The sequence below is a fragment of the Denticeps clupeoides genome, chromosome 19 (assembly GCF_900700375.1).
Source record: "Denticeps clupeoides chromosome 19, fDenClu1.1, whole genome shotgun sequence".
Lineage (NCBI taxonomy): Eukaryota > Metazoa > Chordata > Actinopteri > Clupeiformes > Denticipitidae > Denticeps > Denticeps clupeoides.
Window position 1 is genome coordinate 14,338,331 of NC_041725.1, and position 22,299 is coordinate 14,360,629.

Below are 22,299 nucleotides of genomic sequence, written 5' to 3' on the forward strand. Positions count from 1 at the left end.
TTGCCTTTGCTGGCTAATTTAATTGTTCAAGTCTTGAAGATATTTTGATGGATTATTTAGGTACAGGTAACTACGTAATACATTTTATTGGTAATACATGAACAAGATATTTTTAGTGACCACTTGCTATATTTGACCCAGACCCATTTCTTATTTCAAAGTCACTATTGATTTGATTTGTGTCTTCTGTAATTTTAACATAACCCTGCATATCTCTAGACGTCTGAACTGGGCGATTATATGATTGCTGTTAGTGATTGTAATAAAAGTTCAGGCCGAACGTTGAGCATATTTACTCGATCATATGTGGAAGAACTGCCAATCATTTCCACAGTGACCATATGTAGGGTGAGCAGGGTGCACAGCAGAAGTAACCAGTCTTGGTTTGTTGTTTTCAACAACACGACAGGCTTAATCCGATTGATTGGCAGGTGCTTGAAAAGTTGAATTATTAACTTTCTGCCACACCCAATTCTCTGATCATGGTCTTGTCACGCAGACCTCTGTCTGTGCTCAGGAATGGCTCAGCAGTGATAATGGGGGTGGTAGTAGCCTAGTGGGTAACACACTTGCTTATGAACCAGAAGACCCAGGTTCACATCCCACTTACTACCATTGTGTCCCTGAGCAAGACACGTAACCCTGAGTGTCTCCAGGGGGGACTGTCCCTGTAACTACTGATTGTAAATTGCTCTGGATAAATGCTGTAAATGATAATCCTCAGTCTGCTGCTTTGCCATGAGAACCTGGAAGTGTAGTTATGACTGTGGAGGTGAGGCAGGCGGCCTTAGGGAAGGTCATGCTGTTATAACAATTATGCTAAGTGAATGAAGTGGTATCTTTTAATAACCAGTGGCGATACTGGGGATTAATAGTCATCGCAAAATTAGACGTCCTGTAATAAAAATAATTCTCTAACGCCATCCCCCTGAATCCATCTATTGTGTTGAGGCAGTGTAGCAGGATTATTTGATCATATGGGTCCTCAGTAGTGACCGCTACTGCCTAGAATCCTACATTGACCGGTTGGATTGTATTCCTATACATATAGGACTCTGTCCTATAGTAAGGGGAAGAAGTAGGAAGGACAACTCGCTCACTGCCTACAGTGGCCACTGGAGCCGAATAATCCAGTGTTTCAGAAGAGTGGGTACATTTTAAGCAGCGCTGCTGCTGCAAGTTTGTGTTAAAACACCTAAAGTGAGAGGTTGTAAATTGAATGTAGACAGACTTGAGTTGCCAGTCCTTCAGTGTTCCTGTGAAGATTACGTAAAGTGTTGAGCTCAGGTGCGGGCGCGTTTCGTCGCTCACGTGACCGACCTGTATTTTTAAGATGTGGGCGCAATGCACACATACGTCTATTCCTGCTACCGTTGGGTGTCTGTCATAACACTTTCTGTGCCGCATGACTGTGTGCATTGCAACAGATTTTAATTGGTCCACCACTGGCACTGGCCAATCTCACAGTCAGCTAGGACACCGTTTCATCTGCACTGTTTGCTTTTCTCGTATCTGAAGTCCATATGGCTCCTCGTCGGCCCACCACAGTCTGCTGCTCCTCGGCACCTCCGTTCCAGCTCTCCTGGCCTGGCCTGTCGTATTTCGTTTGAATCCGTTTTTAGCAGCCAGCATCGAGCGCTCTGGCCGGCCAGAAATGCTTAACGTTTTAACTTCAACCAGATGGAACAGGCCTGGCAGCCGGTGCTGGCCAAGGCGGAATATTTAAGCGGCATAATTGATTAATTAGCCCGCCGCTGTGGAAGGCGCTCGGCCTCGCGCTGGACTGCGGCATGTGGGAGGGGAAAGCAGAAGAGGCCGGGCATCGCACAGGAATGACGAGTGACACTGCGGATTCTAATTAGCCCTGACCGCGTGCTGGGCCGTTATGGTAGATTAAAGCACGCCGTGCTACTTCCTGATACAACCCGGGAGAGAGAACGTTTGTCCTCTACTTCAGGACATCAAGGGGATAGCTGAAATCCAGTTCAAATTCCCGGGTACTATGGATTTTTAGAGGATTCATCTGTGTTTCAGCTCTCTCTATTTATCATTGCTGTTAATATATCTTGTTTTATGATTAGTTTGATACATAAACCATTTGCCGGTTTGGCAGGTGAGTCACCAGATTTTATGTGTCCCTGGACCTGCAGCCTCATGCACATCTGTAGCCATCTAAAATTATTGATTAGAGTTGCATCAATTTGCACAGAAAATCACACACTCATGCAGACAAGCATGCAATCTTAAAAATGCAGTCGTGTGTCTACGTTTCTTGTTCTGTGCATGATACCTTGACCTGAAATGGGATGGGAGGTAGCTGCGCAGTGAGTGACACTTATGTGCAGAGAGAGGGAGGGTAGGCACTGTAGAGTCTGGACATCCGATGCATTTTATAACCCATTTTTTCTTCTTCGTTGAAGAGCCACTGCATATATGCAGGATGTTTTCCCCGGAACTGGGCTCGTGAGCCAGACCCAAGTGCCCTACACATCATCATTCTGACAGAAAAGCACGTGGCCACCATTGAGTGTGTTTATGCACCAGGGGTGGGGCTGATATATTGTGACTCTGCCGACTGCCAGATATTTAAGGTACATACCTCGTTACCGGTCCATGCTCAGTGGACACGTCATCACAGCTCCTGCTGACACCGTGGGAGGTCACTGCGGACCCGTCGTGATGCTGACCAAGGCCATCCTTTAAATAACCCCGCCATGAAATATTCAGGTGAGCAGAAGCCCAAGCAGGAGACGCGGCTAATGGTGGCATTCCACATGACTGGTCTTAAACAGCCGCTGATTCGTGAAAGATTGTGCAGGTAGCGCATCAGGTAGAGAGATGGGCTGTGCGGGAAGAGTCTCCAGGGCAGATTATTACGCATGCAGGTGCGGCTTCGGGGACGTGCGGCCATGTGCGCTACACGTGACCTCGTGGGCAGAATGGCACAAACTGTCACATTTGATTCCATAATGCTGCCGCTTTGGCATTTTTCAGCGAGCAAGCCACTAAGCGCCGTCAGCAGCAGCTGCCCATTGTTTTAGCTCCGTATGACGGCTCGGCGCTCGCACAGGCTGAAAATACGATGTGTCATCAGACGAAGTCTGTTCACACTTTAATAGCATGTTCTGCAGTGTATTAATTGCAACCTTGGAATGTTGTCGATTGCATGGTTCCATGGCTGGCACCACCGATGTGACGTCCGTAGCAGTTATTGCATTATTATACATGCAGAAATGGTGGGTCCTGTTCTGATTTACATGTGGCATGCAGTATACTGGGATACACACCCCCCCGCAACCGCTGGGACCACAGAACACCGAATGGAGAGAATTTACTCCTGGACACTTACGTGCAGGCGCTGTGTTTTGATTTTGTTATCCTGACCGACTGAAGGCTCTTGACCTCATCATTATTACAGAATGCAGAAAATAAATATTTTTGCTTCGGTGGAAGGCCGCACAGCCACCTAATCCGTGGGAGGGTCAGGGGGAACGGGCTGTGAATGGTAACGGCATTTGACAGCGCCGCCCGAGTCATTTGTCTTGTTGAGCCGCTTGGACCGGGCTTTTATTGGAAACATATTTCTGTGCTCACCGCTCCATCCACACATACGCACCCCGCCCCCTCTCACATTACCTCCGTACTCCCCGCCTGTCTATGCTGCAGCACCCAGTGAAGTGTATTCGTTGTGTATTCGTTCCTGGAATACATTGGCTGAGACATGCTGAACACCTTTTAATAGTCAAATTATTGAAGTCCCGTCAAACAAATACAGGTACTTGAGAGAGAGTTTTTTTATAAATGAACTTTATCATTGGATTTTAAATGTTTACTGTAATCATCAACCTAATGTCTGTGCAACAACTATAACTAGTATGACAGTAGACATTTTGAAGTGAAGTGAAGTGATTGTCACATGTGATGCACAGCACACGGTGCACACAGTGAAATTTGTCCTCTGGATTTAACCCATCACCCTGAGTGAGCAGTGGGCAGCCATGACAGGCGTGCGGGGAGCAGTGTGTGGGGACGGTGCTTTGCTCAGTGGCACCTCAGTGGCACCTTGGCGGATCAGGATTCGAACCGGCAACCTTCTGATTACGGGGCCGCTTCCTTAACTGCTAGGCCACCACTGCCCCATTATTTTTATTTTATTTATTTTTTTAAAGTGAAGAAGTAAATGTATGGAAATCATATACAGTATAATGCACTAGGTTTTTTTTCAGCCTTTCATATTAAGGGTTAGAAACAGAATATAGCACAAACGTGATAGGAAATAATCAATATTTATTTTTTTCATTGAGGCATGTGCCTCTAGAACTGATTCCAAATGTCTTCAGCCCTTGGAACCTTTGGCTCACATGACAAGTGATGCACCGATCTGGGCATTTTTTTTGACTAATATGATGACTAGTTAACTGGGTGAAGAGGGGGAAGCTTTGGTCTCCTCCACCCTGTAAACGATGACGTCTGGCTCGGTGACTGGTTGGGTGGGGGGTCTGGGGAGTCTCCAGGATCTCGATGTGGATTGATGCGCCACTCCATTACTCTCTCAGAGGTGCCGTCTCATGGAAGCGAGCCACCCACTGGCCCGGTTGATGCAGTGCCCCCCTGGGAGCGTAGAGGCGCACCATTCAATGACAGAAGTGCTCCACCTACTGACTCCTCCGAGCCACACCCCTCTCTCTGATCAGTTTTCTGTATTCAAAGGAGAACGTTCTAGAACCAGGCAAGGGAGGCCAAACATGGGCTCTGGTTGCCTTCTTCTTTTTTTTTCCTTCTGTTTGACATCCTCTTTCACAAAGTAGACATGCTTGAGCATGTTGTAGAATGTCAAACGCCTGCTTCTCTGCGCAAATGATAGAGCAGTGGGTTAACCTGAGGCCCTGTCTGCCCCAGCTGAGAACAGAGAGGTCTTGTAATGTTCTTTACACTAGTCACAGGCCAACTTACTGAACCTTCATTAGGGCTGGACGATTATCAAACTTTATCAATGAACATGATCAAAATTCAGCTTGATCTCGGTGAGCAGCTATGGGCATTTTTCACAATCATGATAAAAATGGCATAAATTATCATCTTTTACATGTGTGTTTACTTTTAAATAATGACACTAATGATTTACTAATGTTATGAAGTGAAGATGATAAAACTGAACTGAAGCAATTGAGCACTATTGTTGCTCTAGATCTCGAGTTTAGATCCTGCTTAATGACGAAAGACTTGAAAGTAACTTGTTCATTTGATCATTGGTGCAGTCCCGGTCCCTGCTGCCATGAGGATTCTGCATGACGACTGCCGTCTCTAGACTATCGAGTGGGATTAAGCGAGTCTTTCAGAACTCCTGCAGTGCCCTGCGAATCGGCACCTTTTTTTCCTATGGGTGAGGAGAGGGACGGAGCATTTTAGAACGACTCGCTGGGAGAGGACTGATTGTGGTGGTAATTCAGTTTGGGGCAGCTGATGGAGGAACACAGCCACTATATATGTAAATTGGTTCCAGTAGGGGAGCCAGTGGCCTAGTGGTAGTAACAAACCAGACGACCCACAACAAAATCACTGGTTCAAAATCCTCTCACTACCACTGTGTCCCTAAATGAGACCCTTAAGCCTGAGTGGCTCGTTAATTAATTAGCGAGTGTACATGAGGTACTGCAGTAGCTGCGTCCATCCAGGGTCCAGTTGCTGAGTGCTGATTAGCCTCCTTACGGTACGGCTATAATTTCATTTTACAAGTGGAGCCCTTTGGAGCCCTTCAGCAACGGAAGGAGGAAGATGAAAGAAAACATTGACTTTCATGGGTCTTCTGGAAGTCACAATCGGGTCTATTGGCCAAATATGTAAGACACAGAAGGATTTTTTTGTGCCCTGTACAATAAAATATACACTAAATTTCCCAAAATATTGGGACACTTGTCCAAATCATTGAACTCAGGTATTCCAATCACTACTTTTACACAGATGAATAACATCAAGCTTCAATGCATGCAGACTCCTAAAAAACCCTTCTCTGGAGTGTCTGCCTGACTGAGAAGCTTGATCAATCTGATGGGTAGCACTTGTCTGGCTGCATTGTGCCAAATGTTTTGGTGTGGGGCTTTGGTTTTTATAGATTTTTTTTTGATATACAGTTGGGCATGGCCCCTTCCTGTTCCAATATGACTGCACACATGTGCACAAAATAAGCTCTTGTCAAGACATGAATGAAGGGGGGATAGTATGGAAATTCATGACTGGTGAGACCTCGACTTTGTGATGAATTAGAGCTGGGGCCAGGCCTTCATGAGTGCCTGATCTGCCAAATTCTCTTCTGGAAGCAAAAGGGTGGGCCAATTCCAGATTAACGCCTACAGATTAAGAACAGAATGAACGAAATCAGGAATTCCAATCACTTTTGCAATATAGTGTATAATGTAAAGAACAATATATAAGGATCTTTAGAAGATGATTGTATTGTAGAAATGAAGCAGTGTATAACAAGTCAGAAAGCAAGTGTGGCAACTGTTCTTGTGTGGACCTGTTCTACAGACTCCTGTATCATCTGCCAGAGAGGATGAGTTTGAATAAGTTTGAGAAAGAAAAAAAAAAGTATGAGGGACCTTTTCATACTCAGGAGGAGAGTACGTTTAATCTGTGTCTACATGATCCTCTTGAAAGCACAATGTGGCAAAACCGTTAGACCTGAGATTAACTTGTACCATGTCTGCTTAGTAAGATTATCCTTTGACTGATTCCAGAAAAAAAATAACTTAAATCCAGGAAAATGCTTGAATGGAATACTCAAAAATGCAACAAATGTAAAATAATAAAGCAACATCTAATAGAGCCCCCTGCTCACTAAGGGTGATGGGTTAAAACCTGAGGACTCATTTCATGATGTGCACCGTGTGCTGTGCTTCACAATGGCAATCACTTCAAGTTGCATGATTAGTATTTTTAATTGTTTATTTATATTTGCTAAATCCCTCTGTCTGAATACTACTTGTCATTTGTTACTATTTCAATATTTGCTTTTCATATCTATTTTTTTTAATTAAATTAGTCCAAACATCAAACTCTAACCAGAAATCCCTGAGGTGCAGAGTGTTGCGGGCGGGGAGATGAATAGGTGTTTGTGCGCGGGGGTTAACCAAACATGCTGGCGCAGAGATGGCCGGGCCGCGGCGGTCTGGTCAGCATCATCATGACGCTTGCCCGCTCCCTGCTGTAAACACGCGCTGCCATTTCATTTATTTGGCACTACTCACAATCCTGTACACCCTGTCCAAATTCTTTCTAGGGAATACGCTTGCGTGTGCTCGTCTGTGATTTCATCTGAGCTTACTCTGATTTATTGAATCATTTCTATCATTTTGGTAATCATCGTGCCTCTGTCTTTTGGTAAGTGAACCATAGACAGAAGGTCATTGGAACAGATAGGATCCAGGCAGAAGAGATATGTTATTATGCATGAAATGTGGGAATTTTGTGATACTTTTCTGAACACTTTCCATGATGAAGGGGTTGCCTGGCTCTGCCCATGTTTTGTCCTGTTGCATGTCTGTGCTGTGTCTCCAAGCGAGCAATCACACTAATTTTTACAAGTTGTGACCACTAACAGACAGCAATCACCTCACAGAATTGTACCGGAAAGAAGAGACCATCATCGTCTCGGGGAGCGGCCACATCCAGAGCCCCCGTTACCCCAGCTCCTACCCTCGAAACCTGCTGCTCTCCTGGAAGCTGCTTTGCCCACCCAGCTCCCGCATCCTGCTGGACTTCGACGTCCACTTTGGTCTGGAGGAAGCAGAGAATGATGTCTGCCGGTATGTGCTCCTGAGGGCATGGTGCTACAAATTTAACACACATTTAGAGTAAGGCCAGTCGATCCAGAGAAATAATGGGTTTTCTATGGTCCTTGGCCTAAAATGGAAGTGCCACAAAAGGGTTAATTTCTGATGTTTTTTAGTGTGGGCTGTTTAATGAGTTGAGACAAGCTGAAATGTTACTTTGCTGACACTGATGCTCTTAACCTGAGTAATTTAAAATCATTTACTATCATTAGTTACAGTGACAGTGCCGCTGTAACGACTCAAAGTTAAGTGTTTTGCTCAGGGACACAATTGTAAGTGGAGTTTGAACCTGTGACCTTTGTGGTCTTCTGGTTCTTAAGCAACTACTGCATGTACAGATTTTATCTATTAAGAATGTTCTGTTATCTTTGACCATTAAGTTCATAACAGTTTGGCATATAACATATTGCAATAATAAAGCATCTAAAATACTTAAGGATATATCACCCTTTTGTGGGTACGTGTATGTGTGAGATATAATCATTTATGGATTTATTTATTTATTTTTTATCCACACTTAAATTAAGGAACAAAAAGGAAAATGGGCAAATGGTACAGACACTGTGTAGGAAAAGAGCAATGGAGCAGCTTTTTTGTGGAAGACCGATTTTAAAATCGCTCTTAAAAAGCATCTTTCCACAGTTGAGTCATGCCTGAAATGCAGACTTGCACCATTATTCACCAAAAGGTGAATGTGTAGAAGAAGCTGGGTGCAGCCCAGCCTCTGTTCTCTTCTAAAGTCACACCTCAGCATGTCCATGCCATGGGCCAACAGCTCGAATGAGGATAGGACCATGGAAGACCTCATAGATCTCTGTAGGTGTGTGTGTGTGTGTGTGTGTGTGTGTGTGTGTGAGAGAGAGAGAAACAAGAGCAGGCACAATCTGGACTGTTAAAAAAAAAAAAACCCAAAAAAACGCCCCATTAAGTGGATGGAAAATGAAGCTGGAAACGCAGTTTCCTCAAAGTGCCCCAAGCTCATCTGTTCACAGGTGAAGCACCTTGAGATGGGTTTTTGACTTCACGCTTGTTTTATCTTGAAACGGCCGTCAATAAAGCGTGAAATCGTCCCCGCAAAGGCAGATCCTGTTTACACTTGCTTTTCAAATCCGATCAGAGAGGAGGTGAGCTCGAAATTGAGTGTGCTGGAATGCATTATAGTCTAAAGGTTAATATGTTGCATCCCGTCAAGGGCGTAACATTTTCCCATATTGACTAATAATGGTGTTTTTCATGTTTTAGTTTTTTTTCTGATTATGCCAAAGATGAGCTACATTTTATTAACATGTATGAAATAACATGAAAAATGCACACGTGCATATTGACATCTTTCAAAATAACACACCTTTAGACGCATCAGCTTTGGAGCAGACTCATTTTCAAGATCCCTTTTGCTACCCTCGGCTGTTTCCTAGCCTGACCTTCACAGAGCATGTGTTGGTCCTTTGTGTGCATCATAAAGATCCAGTGCCACCCAATCAGTCAGGTTGAGCCATGCCATGTTGTCATTTGCAAGAAACCACGATTGGTTTCGGACACGCCGAGCATTGTGTGTGTGTGTGTGTGTGTGTGTGTGTGTGTGTCTGTGTGTGTGTGTGTGTGCATTCACAATGTAAGCAGGGAAAGTTATTTCTGATTGGTGGTGATCGAATAAATATCCTGTAGTAATGAAAAATTTTATCATGATCAACATGTAATCCCCTCACCCTATGTACCGTACATCAGTACGTCATCAGTGCAGTGCGCTAACATAAAAAAAAAATAGAACCAACATGCTATCATCTGGCAACATACACCAGCGGAGGGAAAATGAAAGATCGGCTTCAGTTTTTTTTTTTTTGAGGTTCACAGGTTCAGGTTGTCCCTCCTGCAGATATGACTTTGTGGAGGTGGAGGACATCTCTGAAACCAGCACCATCATCTGGGGTCGCTGGTGTGGGCAGAAGGCCCCCTCCCGCATCACGTCCAAGACCAACACACTCAAGGTGACCTTCAAGTCAGACAACTACTTCGTGGCCAAGCCTGGATTTAAACTATGCTACTCTCTGCTGGTGAGTGATATTACGTGATCTGATGTTTGCAAGCAAATTGTGTATTTAAATCATACGTCAGCACTGTAATGTAAAACATGACCTGCTGGCTACAATTTGATGCTCACTGATCTGCTCAAATAAAATTAAAAAGGAAAGCTGCCAGACTGGACTGCAGACTAGAACAATGATGCTTTGCTGCACAGTGATGGTTTTTATCTAAATGGATGTGTGATTTGGTGGGACAATTGTTTTTGTCCGGTCACCGTGGACTTCGTTACACTTTTATGAGCAAAAGGAGATGAGCTCATGGAAGGAGTTTTGTGCTTTTGTCTGAACGGTGGACATCTGCTCCACAGAAACAGGGCGAGGCAGCGGAGAGCGATTGGCTCGTTGTTAGGCGGGCGTTGTTGAAGGTTCTGATAAGACGAGCCACGGAAGATTAAGATGTGAAGATGCTCCCATTCTCATAATCACCTTCAGCTTTCACCCACTTATCTGAAATTGTACTTATTCAAAAGCACTCAAATCTTTATTTATTTATTTATCCCCCCCCCCACACACACACACACACACACACACACACTCTTTTTCAGTCACTCTGCTGAAGCTTTTATATAAAGTCACGTTGGAATAAGTCTGGAGGCAGGAGAGTCTAAACAGCGTCTCCAACACTTTGCATGTTTCACAATTTTATGCGACCAGTGCTATTAAGTGCCATGGAGTGACAGGTTCAGGCTGAAGAAGGAAGGAAAAAGAAAATGCTAATGATTCAAGAGCTGCCACCAGCAGATACAATGAGGAGGCTGTCGTACGTGGACCTGTTTATATATAGCAGGATCTGGATGGCATTTAGTAAGTGTTAATTAATAAAGCAAAAAGCAGAAATGGGGAGTGTGTAACCTTCAATTATCATCACCAAGGCGACTTATATTATATACACAATTATACTCTATATTAACTACAGAGAAAATATGTGAAGTGCGAGAATGGTATACTGCCATGCTGATGTTTCTGCACATAATGTTTTTTTGTTTTCTAATGCTGTGTTATTGGCATAAATATCACAACAAATGGAATATAATTCAGAATATTGGTATATTGTCATATTAAACATACACGGCATTAAACATACACATATTGCATTTTTAATATCTATTTGTAATGTCTAAGCATGCATGTATAAGCAAAGAAAGTTTACTTTAGGTAAATTAGGGCAGTGGTGGCCTAGTGGTTAAGGAAGGTTGTGGGATAATCAGAAGGTTACGAGTTAGAATCCCGATCTTATTATAAGATTTTTTTGTCTTAAGACAGAAATTGAGATTTATATTTTCTATCGTTCTTGTGTGTATTTTTGAGAGTCAGTCCTCAATTATGTAATTTTAAAAATGTCCTCACATCTGTACTTGCTGTTTTGCATCCAGCCATTTATCCTACTCACTTCCTTGTCTGCCTGCTACCTTCCTTAATTCCTTGCTTGCTTCCTGAAATATTCTTCCACCCTTCTTCCTTTTGCTTCCTTACCTTTTCTCCTGTAGGAAATGGTTCTATCAGAACTGGCTTAAGAGTTTAAAAACCTGTAACTGATGAGTGGACAGATGAAAGAACCCAATAGGAACCTCCGTTCCTCTTCCTTATCACTTCATTAGAACTTTTACGCCTCTTCTGCAGCCTACCTCTGTCTTTCGTTCTTCTTTTTTTTTTTTTTTTTTTTAAAGGGCCCAATTTTCTGGGCCCATCCCTGCCGCGAGATAACGCTGAGGATGAATGGAGGGAGGGGGGAGAAGCAGGTGCATGAGATCCTATCGCCATGGCAGCTGTTCTACAGCGCTGGAACATCAACGTCTCAAAGATAAGAAGCTAAAGGAGGGGGTGGGGGAGAAGAAGAACCCGACGCCCTCCACTTTTATTACCTGTTTTCTCCTGCCGGGGCCTGACGGGCCGCAGATTTATGCTGGCGCTCATCGTCAATGTCGTTCCGTCGCGTGGCGGGGCCGGCATGACCTTCTTTCCCCTCTCAGCTGCATGTTTGTTTATGAGGGGCGGGGGATCCAGTGGAGACGTTGAAGACCCTAATTACACGTCGGCGTTTAATTACACCTCCACCAGAGCTATAAATCAAAGACGCTGTTATTGTTAAGTGTTTGGAAAGTGGTGGTCTGGCAGCACATGCCCTATAGTTTAACCCATGAAAGCCCTCAGGCTCGAGAAACTACGGCGAAATTAATTACACCTTACAGTGTAGTGTGAACGCGGGGGTTTACATCCGGCCTTCCGGGCTCTTTAACATGACGATGAAGGGGTGGTCGAGGGGATGTGCCAAGCAGACAAGTCGTATGTGTCCGAAAACTCCAAACACTCACGGAGGGAGTAACCATATGACCTCTGAACCTCTGAAGGCTGATTGAAATGCTGAGTCATGGCGTTCTGGGTGTGTGGAGTTGAGTGTCCAGTTCTATCTGCAGGGTGAGCTCAGATCCACACACTCACACACACACACACACGTGTTAATAATTCTGTCAAAGTTGTCTTAGATTAAAGGTGGCCATAACGCTCTGAGGCATTCGCCGTTTCAAGGGAACCCCAGACAGAGGGGAGGGGCCGAGCGAATCTGTGGTGGGATCTCCATGCAGTTAAACATGAGTAGTCCTCGACTCGCCCCTCCCTCCCTTGCCATCATTCAGTCCCTCCATTACTCAGGCCCTCTCGGTTTCGTACAAGGAAATTCATTTTGCCCAATTACAAATTAGTGATCTAATCGAGATCCTTAATGCAACAATAATCGAATTTCACCTCATTCCCCTCTGATCATGCAGACTGATTCTAGTCTAAATAATCTAGATGTCTGTATAATAAGACAGATTGTGCAACAATATATGAATAAAGCTGACCAAATTTCCTGACAAAACACACTTTTTAATTAAGTAAAAAATATTGTAATATTTTTGTAAATGAAATTACCTCCTCAAAGGAGATTCAGTGTGTTTTAAAGTGAAGTGATTGTCACACGTGATACACAGCACACGGGGCACACAGTGAAATTTGTCCTCTGCATTTAACCCATCACCCTGAGTGAGCAGTGGGCAGCCATGACAAGCGCCCGGGGAGCAGTGGGGACGGTGCTTTGCTCAGTGGCACCTCAGTGGCACCTTTGCGGCTTGGGATTCGAACCGGCAACCTTCTGATTACGGGGCCACTTCCTTAACCACTAGGCCACCACTGCCCCAAAGGTGAAGGGCTCGTCCGGGATTTGAACCCGGGACCTCTCGCACCCATAGCGAGAATCATACCCCTAGACCAACGAGCCACCTCAGTTATGGCCACTGTTTTATGTATGGCTTCTCTGTTACTCTGGATTTCTCGGTCACTGAGGACAGTTAGGACTGGGTTCTGGCACAGTTTTCACCATGTACGTTCATTTTGAGATGATTTGATGCTTTTCACTGGCATTCTGAAAGCTGGGTGAAGTGACGAGCTGGGCTGTGTCACAAAAGAAGATAAATTCTTCATGTGTGCAAAGTGGCTGTTCCTGTTGACTTGGATATAAAGCAGGAAACTATAAATGTTTACAATGGGGGGGAAAAAAAGAACAAATTTAAATACATGATCACACCAGATTAAAAATTGTTCCTTAAATGGAATAAAGTGTTATCACACTTAACATAAAGGACCTTGAGTTTTCAATGAGTGAATTATGGGTAGGGATAGATTATAGGAATGACTATGTGCTCACCACTGCTCCCAGCTGATAACAGAACATTGGTTGTCCTCGTCGGACAGAGAAGAGAAGGAGAGGAAGCACAAGCCCAAGTGGATCTGAGGATGCACCCACCAAGCTGCAGTTGTTCTGTTTTTGTTGGTGTTTTTGAGTGCAGAGGGCACGTTTGGAAGACTGGAGGTGGAATAAAACTCTCTCTCTCGCCCTCCCCTTCGCTCTTTAAGGTTGATTCCCCGCCGGCTGCGTCCGAAACAAACTGGGAGGCGTTCAACATTTCCATGGCAGTAAGTCGGAGCTCCACCACCTCGTATGACAGAGAAGGAGAGAGGCGGGGAATCAAGACCCCCCCACCCCCCCTTTCCTTCCCAACCTTCTTCTCTTCTCCGCCTGTCTTCGCTTGCAACCACAACGTCCTCAGTCCCGCCCCTCGCTCTGTTATCTGTTTTTTTTCTTCTTCATTATTTTATTAAATGAAGCCACTTATTGTCTATCGTCATTCGCTGAGTGTTGGGTGGGGCAGCGGGTATACGGTGGCTGCATGCAGTTTGTCCAGCCTGTCGGCCAGTGATTGATGACAGTGGACGGGGGGGGGTAGGGCTCAGGCGTGTTTGCAATGCAGAGCGTTTTATCTCAGTCCCCAACACACGCCTTTCATTTGCATGGTTGTGCTGCACAAGCCACGCGTGTGTGTGTGTGTGTGTGTGTGTGTGTGTGTGTGTGTGTGTGTGTGTGTGTGTGTGTGTGTGTTATAATAAATAATAATGCCCCGCCCACCAATCACGCCTGGCTCATAATGTCTTTAATCTGTTATGGAGATCGCAGTGCTCTGTGAAGTATGAGCTGAATACTGCCGAATAACGTTCTGAAAGAAGGCCATAAAACAGAAGCTTTAACGCCGCATCAGCCACTTCCTTTGTAGGTTAATAAAGAAAGGTTGAAAACGTTAACCCGTGGAGCTGGGCAATTACAGCACTACAGTACGGAGGACAGAGCCCTCCCAAGCACACACACACACACACACACACACACACACACACAAAAAAACAGTCTTACTCATGCACACCTCCAGCTTTTCTCTCTCTGCGGCTCAGAACTTCACACGCAGCCTTGATTTCTGAATGAATCGGGCTGCTAGAGTAACGGTACAGCGTGTGTGTGTGCTTGTTTTGTGTCTCTGTCTGCAGAGGATCTGTGTTCAGGGTCAGAGGTTCAGACCTCTTTGCTATTTCTGTTCTGGTGAGACCGTAGGATGAGATAATTAGTAGATCCACTGCCTCGGTGCTGCCTCCTCCTCTGGTCCGTTTAATCTCTGTGTGGGTTTTAAATTGATTGCACATTAGGGCATTTCAAATATCAGAAATAGAATAAAATGCAATTTATTTAAATTTCATTAAAATTACAGCAGTTGGACATTTCTGGGTTTTGACTGCAGTTACTATTACAATAATCAAGATACTGGAATTCATGCACACTCAGTTTGAGTTTGGACTCATCTACTTGTTACCAGTTATGGAGACTAAGATTGAGCCATTTTGAAGAATACAATGCAAGAAACATATTTTTTTTTGTAGCAGCAGAAAGTGAAGTGCGTTTTGATGAGTCAGTTTTTTTTCCCAAATACACACATGTAGAAACTCAAAGAAGGTCCACACTGTCACACACACACAAATAATAAGGTCTCCTCTTTCCCCTTCATTACTGCTTTGTTCACTGTTGTCAAAAGGCCTTCATGAGCCACTCGTTAACATGAACGATAAGAAAGTGTTCAGCATAAACCTTCAGGACTTGGAAACAGTGAAATGAGTTTCCAAGCTTACAGTTTGCCTTTTAGTTATTACCATAGTAAACATGTTATGAATATAGTATAGCATATATGAAGGTTTGGGAGGAGTTTGCATGACTTCCCTGACTTTCTGGAAAACACCCACTTTTCCCACGACCTTGACCTTGACCTGGATATGTAGGTTTGATGGATGGATTGTTGTCTGAGGGTGAGGTTGAGTAGGTCGAACCGCTTAGACCTTCGATGGACCTCCGCTGACTGCATTTGGTCATCTCAGGGCCCGTCGATGTTTGCACCAGCGGAGACTGAAGTTCCGATGAACGCGGCGGCGCTGGACCAGGCGATCTCAGCATTCAGCACGGTGGAGGAGATGCTGCGTCACCTGAACCCAGAGTCCTGGCAAGAGGACATGGACAGCCTGTACAGCGACACGACCCAGTACCGACCCCGAGTCTACCACCAGTACGACCGCAAGAGCAAGAGTAAGAGTCTACTATTAGTATTACTACTCAGAAAGAACAAAAATGATTTCAGAAGGACATTTACACACTCTATGCATGCACTGTATGCAATATTATGTGTAATACTATGTTGTGGTTGATCCTCTTTTATACTATATCTCAAAACCACAGATGAACAAATGAAGAAATAGAATATATCAAAATAGTTCTGAATTTTGATAAATTCTGTTTAAAACATTCTGAACAAGTCTTTCAGGTGGGATTTAGTGTGTGCTGTAATGTTCATGAGGCGACCAGCCAAGGCGACCTTGGGTTAAATTGAGAAGTTAAATATTCACAGGGCTTTTATGAAGCGAGCTGGACTTTTCATTTGTTGGAGCCCCTCGGCGTTGATTCTCTCAGGACGGAGTGTTTTGGTTTGAAACCTGAGGGGGAAGCGTGACCTCTGAGTCCAAGGGGAGGCTTCCTGAGAAAATATTTGGAATTGCCCATTCATCTCTCAACAATTTGAACTTTGTGTGTGTGCATGCTCCTGCACAGATGAATTTCATTTTTCTTATGTATGCTGCCTTTTATTGTGACTTTAGTCTAATGTGTGCAAATATGTGTGTGTGTGTGTGTGTGTGTGTGTGTGTGTGTGTGTGTGAAAAGATGAAAAGAGACATTTAAAATCAAGAAATGATGAGAATCCCTCACATGGATGTTGCGTGTGTGCATGTGTTGAACAGTATGCATGCACATCGTGTGTATGTGTATCGCAAGTGTGTGTGCATGCTTTACATGCCTATGTGTGTGTGATTAGTTGTCAAATGTGACACCACAGGATAGCACACAGTGAAATGTGTCCTCTGCATTATTGTCTACATGTGTATTGGCTGTGTGTTTATGTCTTGTCACGTGTGTGTGTGTTTCTGTGTGCGTTGTGTAATAGAACCGCTGCAGGTATGTCTGCCACTCTAATTGGAAATTCAGGCTGCGCAGCCGGGCAGAAATGTTACTGAAGTCAGCACTGCCTCGATTTTCAAGGAAAAATGGAGCCATGAAGATGGAACGGAGCCTCTGTGCTCATTTCAACCCCCCCCAAAAAAACTGAAATCCAAAGCACACGGGAAACCTTTTGTGTACATGACACACTCTCCGCTCCACCTCCAACAGAGCAACACACTCTCTATTCGCTAAAAATGCCGCAAGCTTCATCAACACTCCTCCAACACGCTGCACGCCACCGGTCGCCCCACGCAGCCGCTCTCCCCCGGGTCTTCCCTTCCGACGCGGAGAGCTGAGAGGAGCTCAATTAGACCTGCACTTAGAAGAGAAACTCTAATCTTTCATCACAAGCGGCAGGGAGAGCGCGGTCCCACCGCGCTGCCGGCTGAATGCCAAAGAAGGTGCAACCCTTAAGTTTCTGAAGTCACGCAGTTGTTTATCCAACTGCTCCTTTGCACCGGTTTGGTTGTGTATACACACACACACACAGTTATGGCAGCTAATGGTGTCTGGTTTGGGCTTCGTGACGTCGCTCCAGGATGGCCAAAGAGGCTGCGTTGCCGGGGACTACGCAGATCAATTCTGCAAGACAGTGGAAACAAATATGAGGATTTATCACTGCAAGATGTTACACCGCGGCACCGCCAGGTCCACTTTCCCGTTCCCTGTGTGTTTCAGTGAGCATAACTGGAGTTTTTCTTCCCTCCCCACCCCCCCAGTTGACCTGGACCGGCTGTACGAGGATGTGAAGAGGTACAGCTGCACACCTCGCAACTATTCGGTGAATCTTAGGGAGGAGCTGAGGGCCACCAATGCGGTCTTTTTCCCACGATGCCTCCTGGTGCAGCGGTGTGGGGGGAACTGTGCCTGCGGGACGGACAACTGGAACTCCTGCACCTGCGGCCCGGGGAAGATAATCAGCAAACTTCATGAGGTAAAGCAGAATGGTCCCAGAGACGAGATGTGGTTCGTTCCTAAAGCCTCCTGAGGATTTACATACGTAAATATCTGTATCTTCAAAAAGACAAACTAACCACAAACTTACTGGTGTGTAATTATTTTGGACTAAAATGGACTATCCCATGGCAAAATACTTACAAATCTAAACTAGCTTCCATGACTATTTTGGTTCCTCAATAGATGTAAAATAATGTAACAATTAAAAATGCCCCAATCTGGCAACACTGAGTGCAAGATCCTATGTCCTCTTGTCTCTTCTCTGTTCTCTGTGCATCAGCAGAAACCACCATTTCATTTATCTTATTGTCACGTCGGAACCACAACTGCTACCAAACAATCGATTATCATTGCATGAATGAATGAATGAATGAATGAACTAGTCCTTACTGCATTCTTCGTGTTGCAGGCCGGTGTTTTCTGGGCTTTTCTGTTCACTCAGTCTTATCTGGATCTGTTCTGAACCCTGGCCAGTCAGATGGGCAGCTTGATGGTCCCTTCACTGCTCTCCCTCCTCAGCTATTGGGTACCATCACACTTTTTTTTGGAAACGTGTGACTGTTCGGCATCAAGACCTGGGCACCCTGGCTACAGATAAGGGCTAGAAAATGCTTCAATTTCCAGGGTCCAAGACCCTGTGTCCATTAATTTAAAAAACAAACAGCCTTCCTCATCCGTGTTCCCAGAAGCGGCCAGCCTCCTCCATATGGGTTGCATTTGGCTGGTAATAAAACTCAATGTGCTTTTGTTATGTTGCAGTTTATAAATGGCCGCTAATGTATTATGATATAGCATCATGGGCCACGCTTCTTCGGAACTGGGGGTCTTGTTTATGTACCCTGGTTAATTGTTTCCACGCCGTCTGGCCCGGGCGGATGGCTGGAGCGTCGGCAGTTGCTGCTGGCATCAGTCTCTCCTTCTGTCAAGCCGCTTCTCCTCCAGCGCGGGACATATAGCGGCGAGCGAGCGCCGCCTGGGATTTATGGGCGTCCTTCGTGGCTGAGTGATGATGCCTCCGTGCGCCCCTCCGTTGTTGGCACCGACGGGACCCGATTCCTGCCTTTGATCCTGGTTTGGGAGAAGCTCAGAACCCCCCCCACCCCCACCCATTTCCCACTTGTTTTGTTCAAACTTGGACCTTTTTTTTTTTTTTTTTCTTCTATTACGTCTGGGAATGCGATGGCAGCGTTCCCTCCCCGGCTCTTATCAGGGCCGCACACACGAAACCCTTCATGTTTCTTATTATAAAACACCGGGAAAAAGTCCCTGACCGCCCCACACTGTATTACTACAGCATTATCACGTGTTTCCTCAGCAGTCAGCACTGTGACCTCAAACACTCTTTCTTTCTGTTCTTATTTCTTTATATCTTTCTGTTTCTGCTGTTCATTTGTTCACATGACTTAAGCTTGTGGGAATCTGCTCCTAGGCTATCTGTGCACTGGAAGTAAACCCCGTCTGAGAAGTGTGTGTGTGTGTGAGAGAGAGAGAGAGAGAGACCTATTTCTTCCCAGCACACAGACCCAAGTGACAACAGCTGAACTGGAGAGGCACTGATACGGAATATGTATATCGTTTCCCTGTCCACACATCACCAGGGACACGTGTCCACAGGGCTTTAGGTCACTGCAGTGCGTGGCTTCCCGGCCAAGCTTCTCCATTTATTTACATTACATTTACAGCATTTATCAGCATTTATCAGACGCCCTTAACTAGGCTACTACCACCCTGTTATGGTCTCCTTATAATCCATTATGAAGATCATAGATATAGATTTTTTTTTTAATTCCAGTTATGATGTTCACCAACATAAACTGAATAAAGTCACATCCCGGAAATTGATAATTAATTGATATTTCAGGCAGATTTGTAGCCAGAAATATCCTCATACAGTAAATATTCATCTGTCATATCCAGGGTTCCCAGCTCAGGTCCACGTGGCCACTGAAGTAACAAATAACCTTCACCAATCCCATGCATCAGGCGTAGCCGCAGGACGCCGCTGTCGCAGCTGTGAAAATATCTGCCCAGTCACATGACTCCTGTCAGTCTCCCTCTGAAACGCGTACACTCTACATGGCGTTAGGATGATGTACAGTAGGAGATTAGTAATAATCAACCTCTCAACTCCACATTTACCCTTGCCACTGCACATTAGAATAGTGATGCCATTTCTAGCATATGAAAATGCCCGGTAAAGCTTTGGTGGTCAACATGTCCCTGGAGTTACTTAAGTTCTGTCTACGTTATTTTTAAGGACAATTTTGAAGTAGTGGGTTTCTTGTCCAGATGTCCAGATTGCTTGGATGTCTGAGTCAGAAGTAAGCTACAGCCACTGAGAATGCAGGACATGGAAGGACAGAAAGGGCGTCCAGACCGCCGAAAAGGGAACACTGGTACCCTTTGCGTGTGCCCAAATCATTATGCTAAAACAACTCATAGCCTTTAAAAGTCCACCAATTTCATGGGCGGTCTTGTTATTTCCCATGACACTTATGACCCAATCACAAGCCAGGGAGCTGTATGTTATTAACTGTACAGCATTCTGGGAAATAAACTTTTACCTTGGTCAATGTAGCATAGATCTTAATATCATACTATATCATGCTTATATTGATGTCATGGTTAATTATAATGATTGTACCAGAATATATGATTGAATCACAATATGAGTGTTTTTTTTTTTGTTATTGCTGTGTTATTGTACTGTGCATATGTTTTCATATTTGTTTTTTTTTATGTGAATTATAGATTCTAACTTTAATTGCTTTCTAATATGTTGCTATTCATCAACAGTTCACCAATTTGGAATGAGGTGACTTTTTTTTTTTTTTTTTTTTTTTTTTTTTTTTTTTTTAATAAAATGATTAACAGTAATAAGCAGTTGGCTGATGTCACTGGCATCCTGTAACTCCCTCTGATACTTTTTTTTTGTTTGTTTTGTGTGTGACCTCTGACCCCTCTCTCTTTCTGTCTCCGAACATCAGGTGCTGAAGTTCTCTCCTGGCCCCGGCTACTACAAGTCGAGGACCAGAGCTCGCTGGGTTTTGGAGGAGATCTACCTACAGCACCATGAACGATGCGACTGCATGTGCCACTCCCGACCCCCGCGATGAGCCGTGCATGCTGGGATATCCAGCTCTGGGACTTAAACTTTCGTACAGGCCCTTCTCCCTGTGTCCCCACTGTCATTCTCAACCTTCATGATCTGTGTGTGTGTGTGTGTGTGTGTGCTTGTGTGTTACTTACTCTTTTTATACATTTCCATGCATTATATCACTCATTCAGTATAAACCATAATGAAAATAATTACTGGGGGAATGAAACTAAACAACAAAATATGCTTTATGTCTCAAAGTCTGGAAAGGAGGACACAAAGAAAAACTCTACGCCGCTCCCAAGAAAGCAGTATTATTTATTTAAAAGTCTTGTCATCGTGCTTGTGATGCAGTGTTTTTTTTTTTCTCTGTGTGCTTCTGTTTTGTCGTTTTTGTCTTTATGAAAGATGATAACTGTGTTTGTGGCTGTGGGTACACAGGGCCAAGCCAAACATTCCCTGCTCGGCCGTTCCCGCCGCGCGCTCTGCATATTTTCCCCACTGCCGCTAATGCAGATCAAAGGGAGGGATGAGCGTAACGTTTCAGCGGCCCACAAATCCCTCACATTCCCATCATGCCGCTCTGCCGCTACCTCCCCCTCACCCCTGTCAAAGTTTTTTTTTTTTTTTTTTTTTTTTTTTTGGGTTCCCCCCCACCCCCCCCCCCCCCCCCCATTACACCTTTTTCTTTCTGCTTCTCCACTCTCACTGTGAATTATTTGATTGAGGTCGCCCTCTGGTCATGTTAAAGTACCTCTCTGGCATCTTATCTGTTGTTCCCCGAAGGGGATGGAAACCCTTAAAGAAACGAAGAGACCCTCCAGGCGTTTCCGTTCAAAGCAAAGATCTAGCCTCGCGGGGCTCCGAATGTCATTTAATACCCCAGCGCTGCCGGGGGAGTCGGCCTCAGTGGAGAGCTTGTCTCCTCGCTGGTTTCTAGCCGCACCTTGTTTAATGAGATGGGGTCTGGTGACCAGGAGCAGTTGGTTGTTGGTTTTGCCTGTTAATGGTGTAGCTTTTTAAAAGGAAGACGGGATTAAGCTTCAGAGGGAGCGGAATTAAAAGCCATTCCTCTTCTTCTCCACGTCTCCCGGAAGTCTTAATGAACGGATGCCCTCCAGGCTTTCCCCTGAAGCGCCAATTGATTTATTTTGTGACTGGCGTCATACGCCAACCCACCATGGACCCACTCGAAGCGTGCAAAAGGTCCAACTCAACAACATTTCTGTATTACATACATGAAGCACAACAATTAAAGAAATAAAAAATGTTCATATTTATCAATATTCCATTTGTGCGTGTTTTCTTTTCAATGGCCTGAAAGTTTGTTTATAGGCATGAAAGGTCAACAGCATTACTGTCTGTGTGTGTGTGTGTGTGTGTGTGTGTGTGTGTGTGTGTGTGTGTGTGTGTGTGTGTGTGTGTGTGTGTGTG

The 22,299-nt window shown here is 44.7% G+C and overlaps 1 protein-coding gene and 1 non-coding gene across 7 annotated transcripts in view; one reads left to right on the forward strand and one right to left on the reverse strand.

Annotated features, from left to right (window-relative positions):
- Positions 1-21,500, forward strand: part of pdgfd (platelet derived growth factor d) — a 38,648-nt gene extending 17,148 nt beyond the window's left edge. For 2 of the 6 annotated variants that reach the window (XM_028962931.1, XM_028962935.1), the window contains exons 2-7: positions 7,601-7,805; positions 9,706-9,883; positions 13,805-13,864; positions 15,641-15,845; positions 17,531-17,745; positions 20,756-21,500. In XM_028962931.1, the coding sequence (XP_028818764.1) occupies positions 7,601-7,805; positions 9,706-9,883; positions 13,805-13,864; positions 15,641-15,845; positions 17,531-17,745; positions 20,756-20,884 (992 nt within the window). In that variant the 3' untranslated portion in view covers positions 20,885-21,500. Of the gene's footprint in view, positions 1-2,409; positions 2,728-7,600; positions 7,806-9,705; positions 9,884-13,804; positions 13,865-15,640; positions 15,846-17,530; positions 17,746-20,755 lie in introns of those variants that run through there. The other 4 variants (XM_028962933.1, XM_028962936.1, XM_028962937.1 and 1 more) reach the window with 3 other exon arrangements.
- On the reverse strand, positions 13,098-13,169 carry trnap-ugg (transfer RNA proline (anticodon UGG)). Its single transcript has one exon. It is a non-coding gene; the product is annotated as a tRNA-Pro (tRNA).
- Positions 21,501-22,299: the final 799 nt, after the last annotated feature.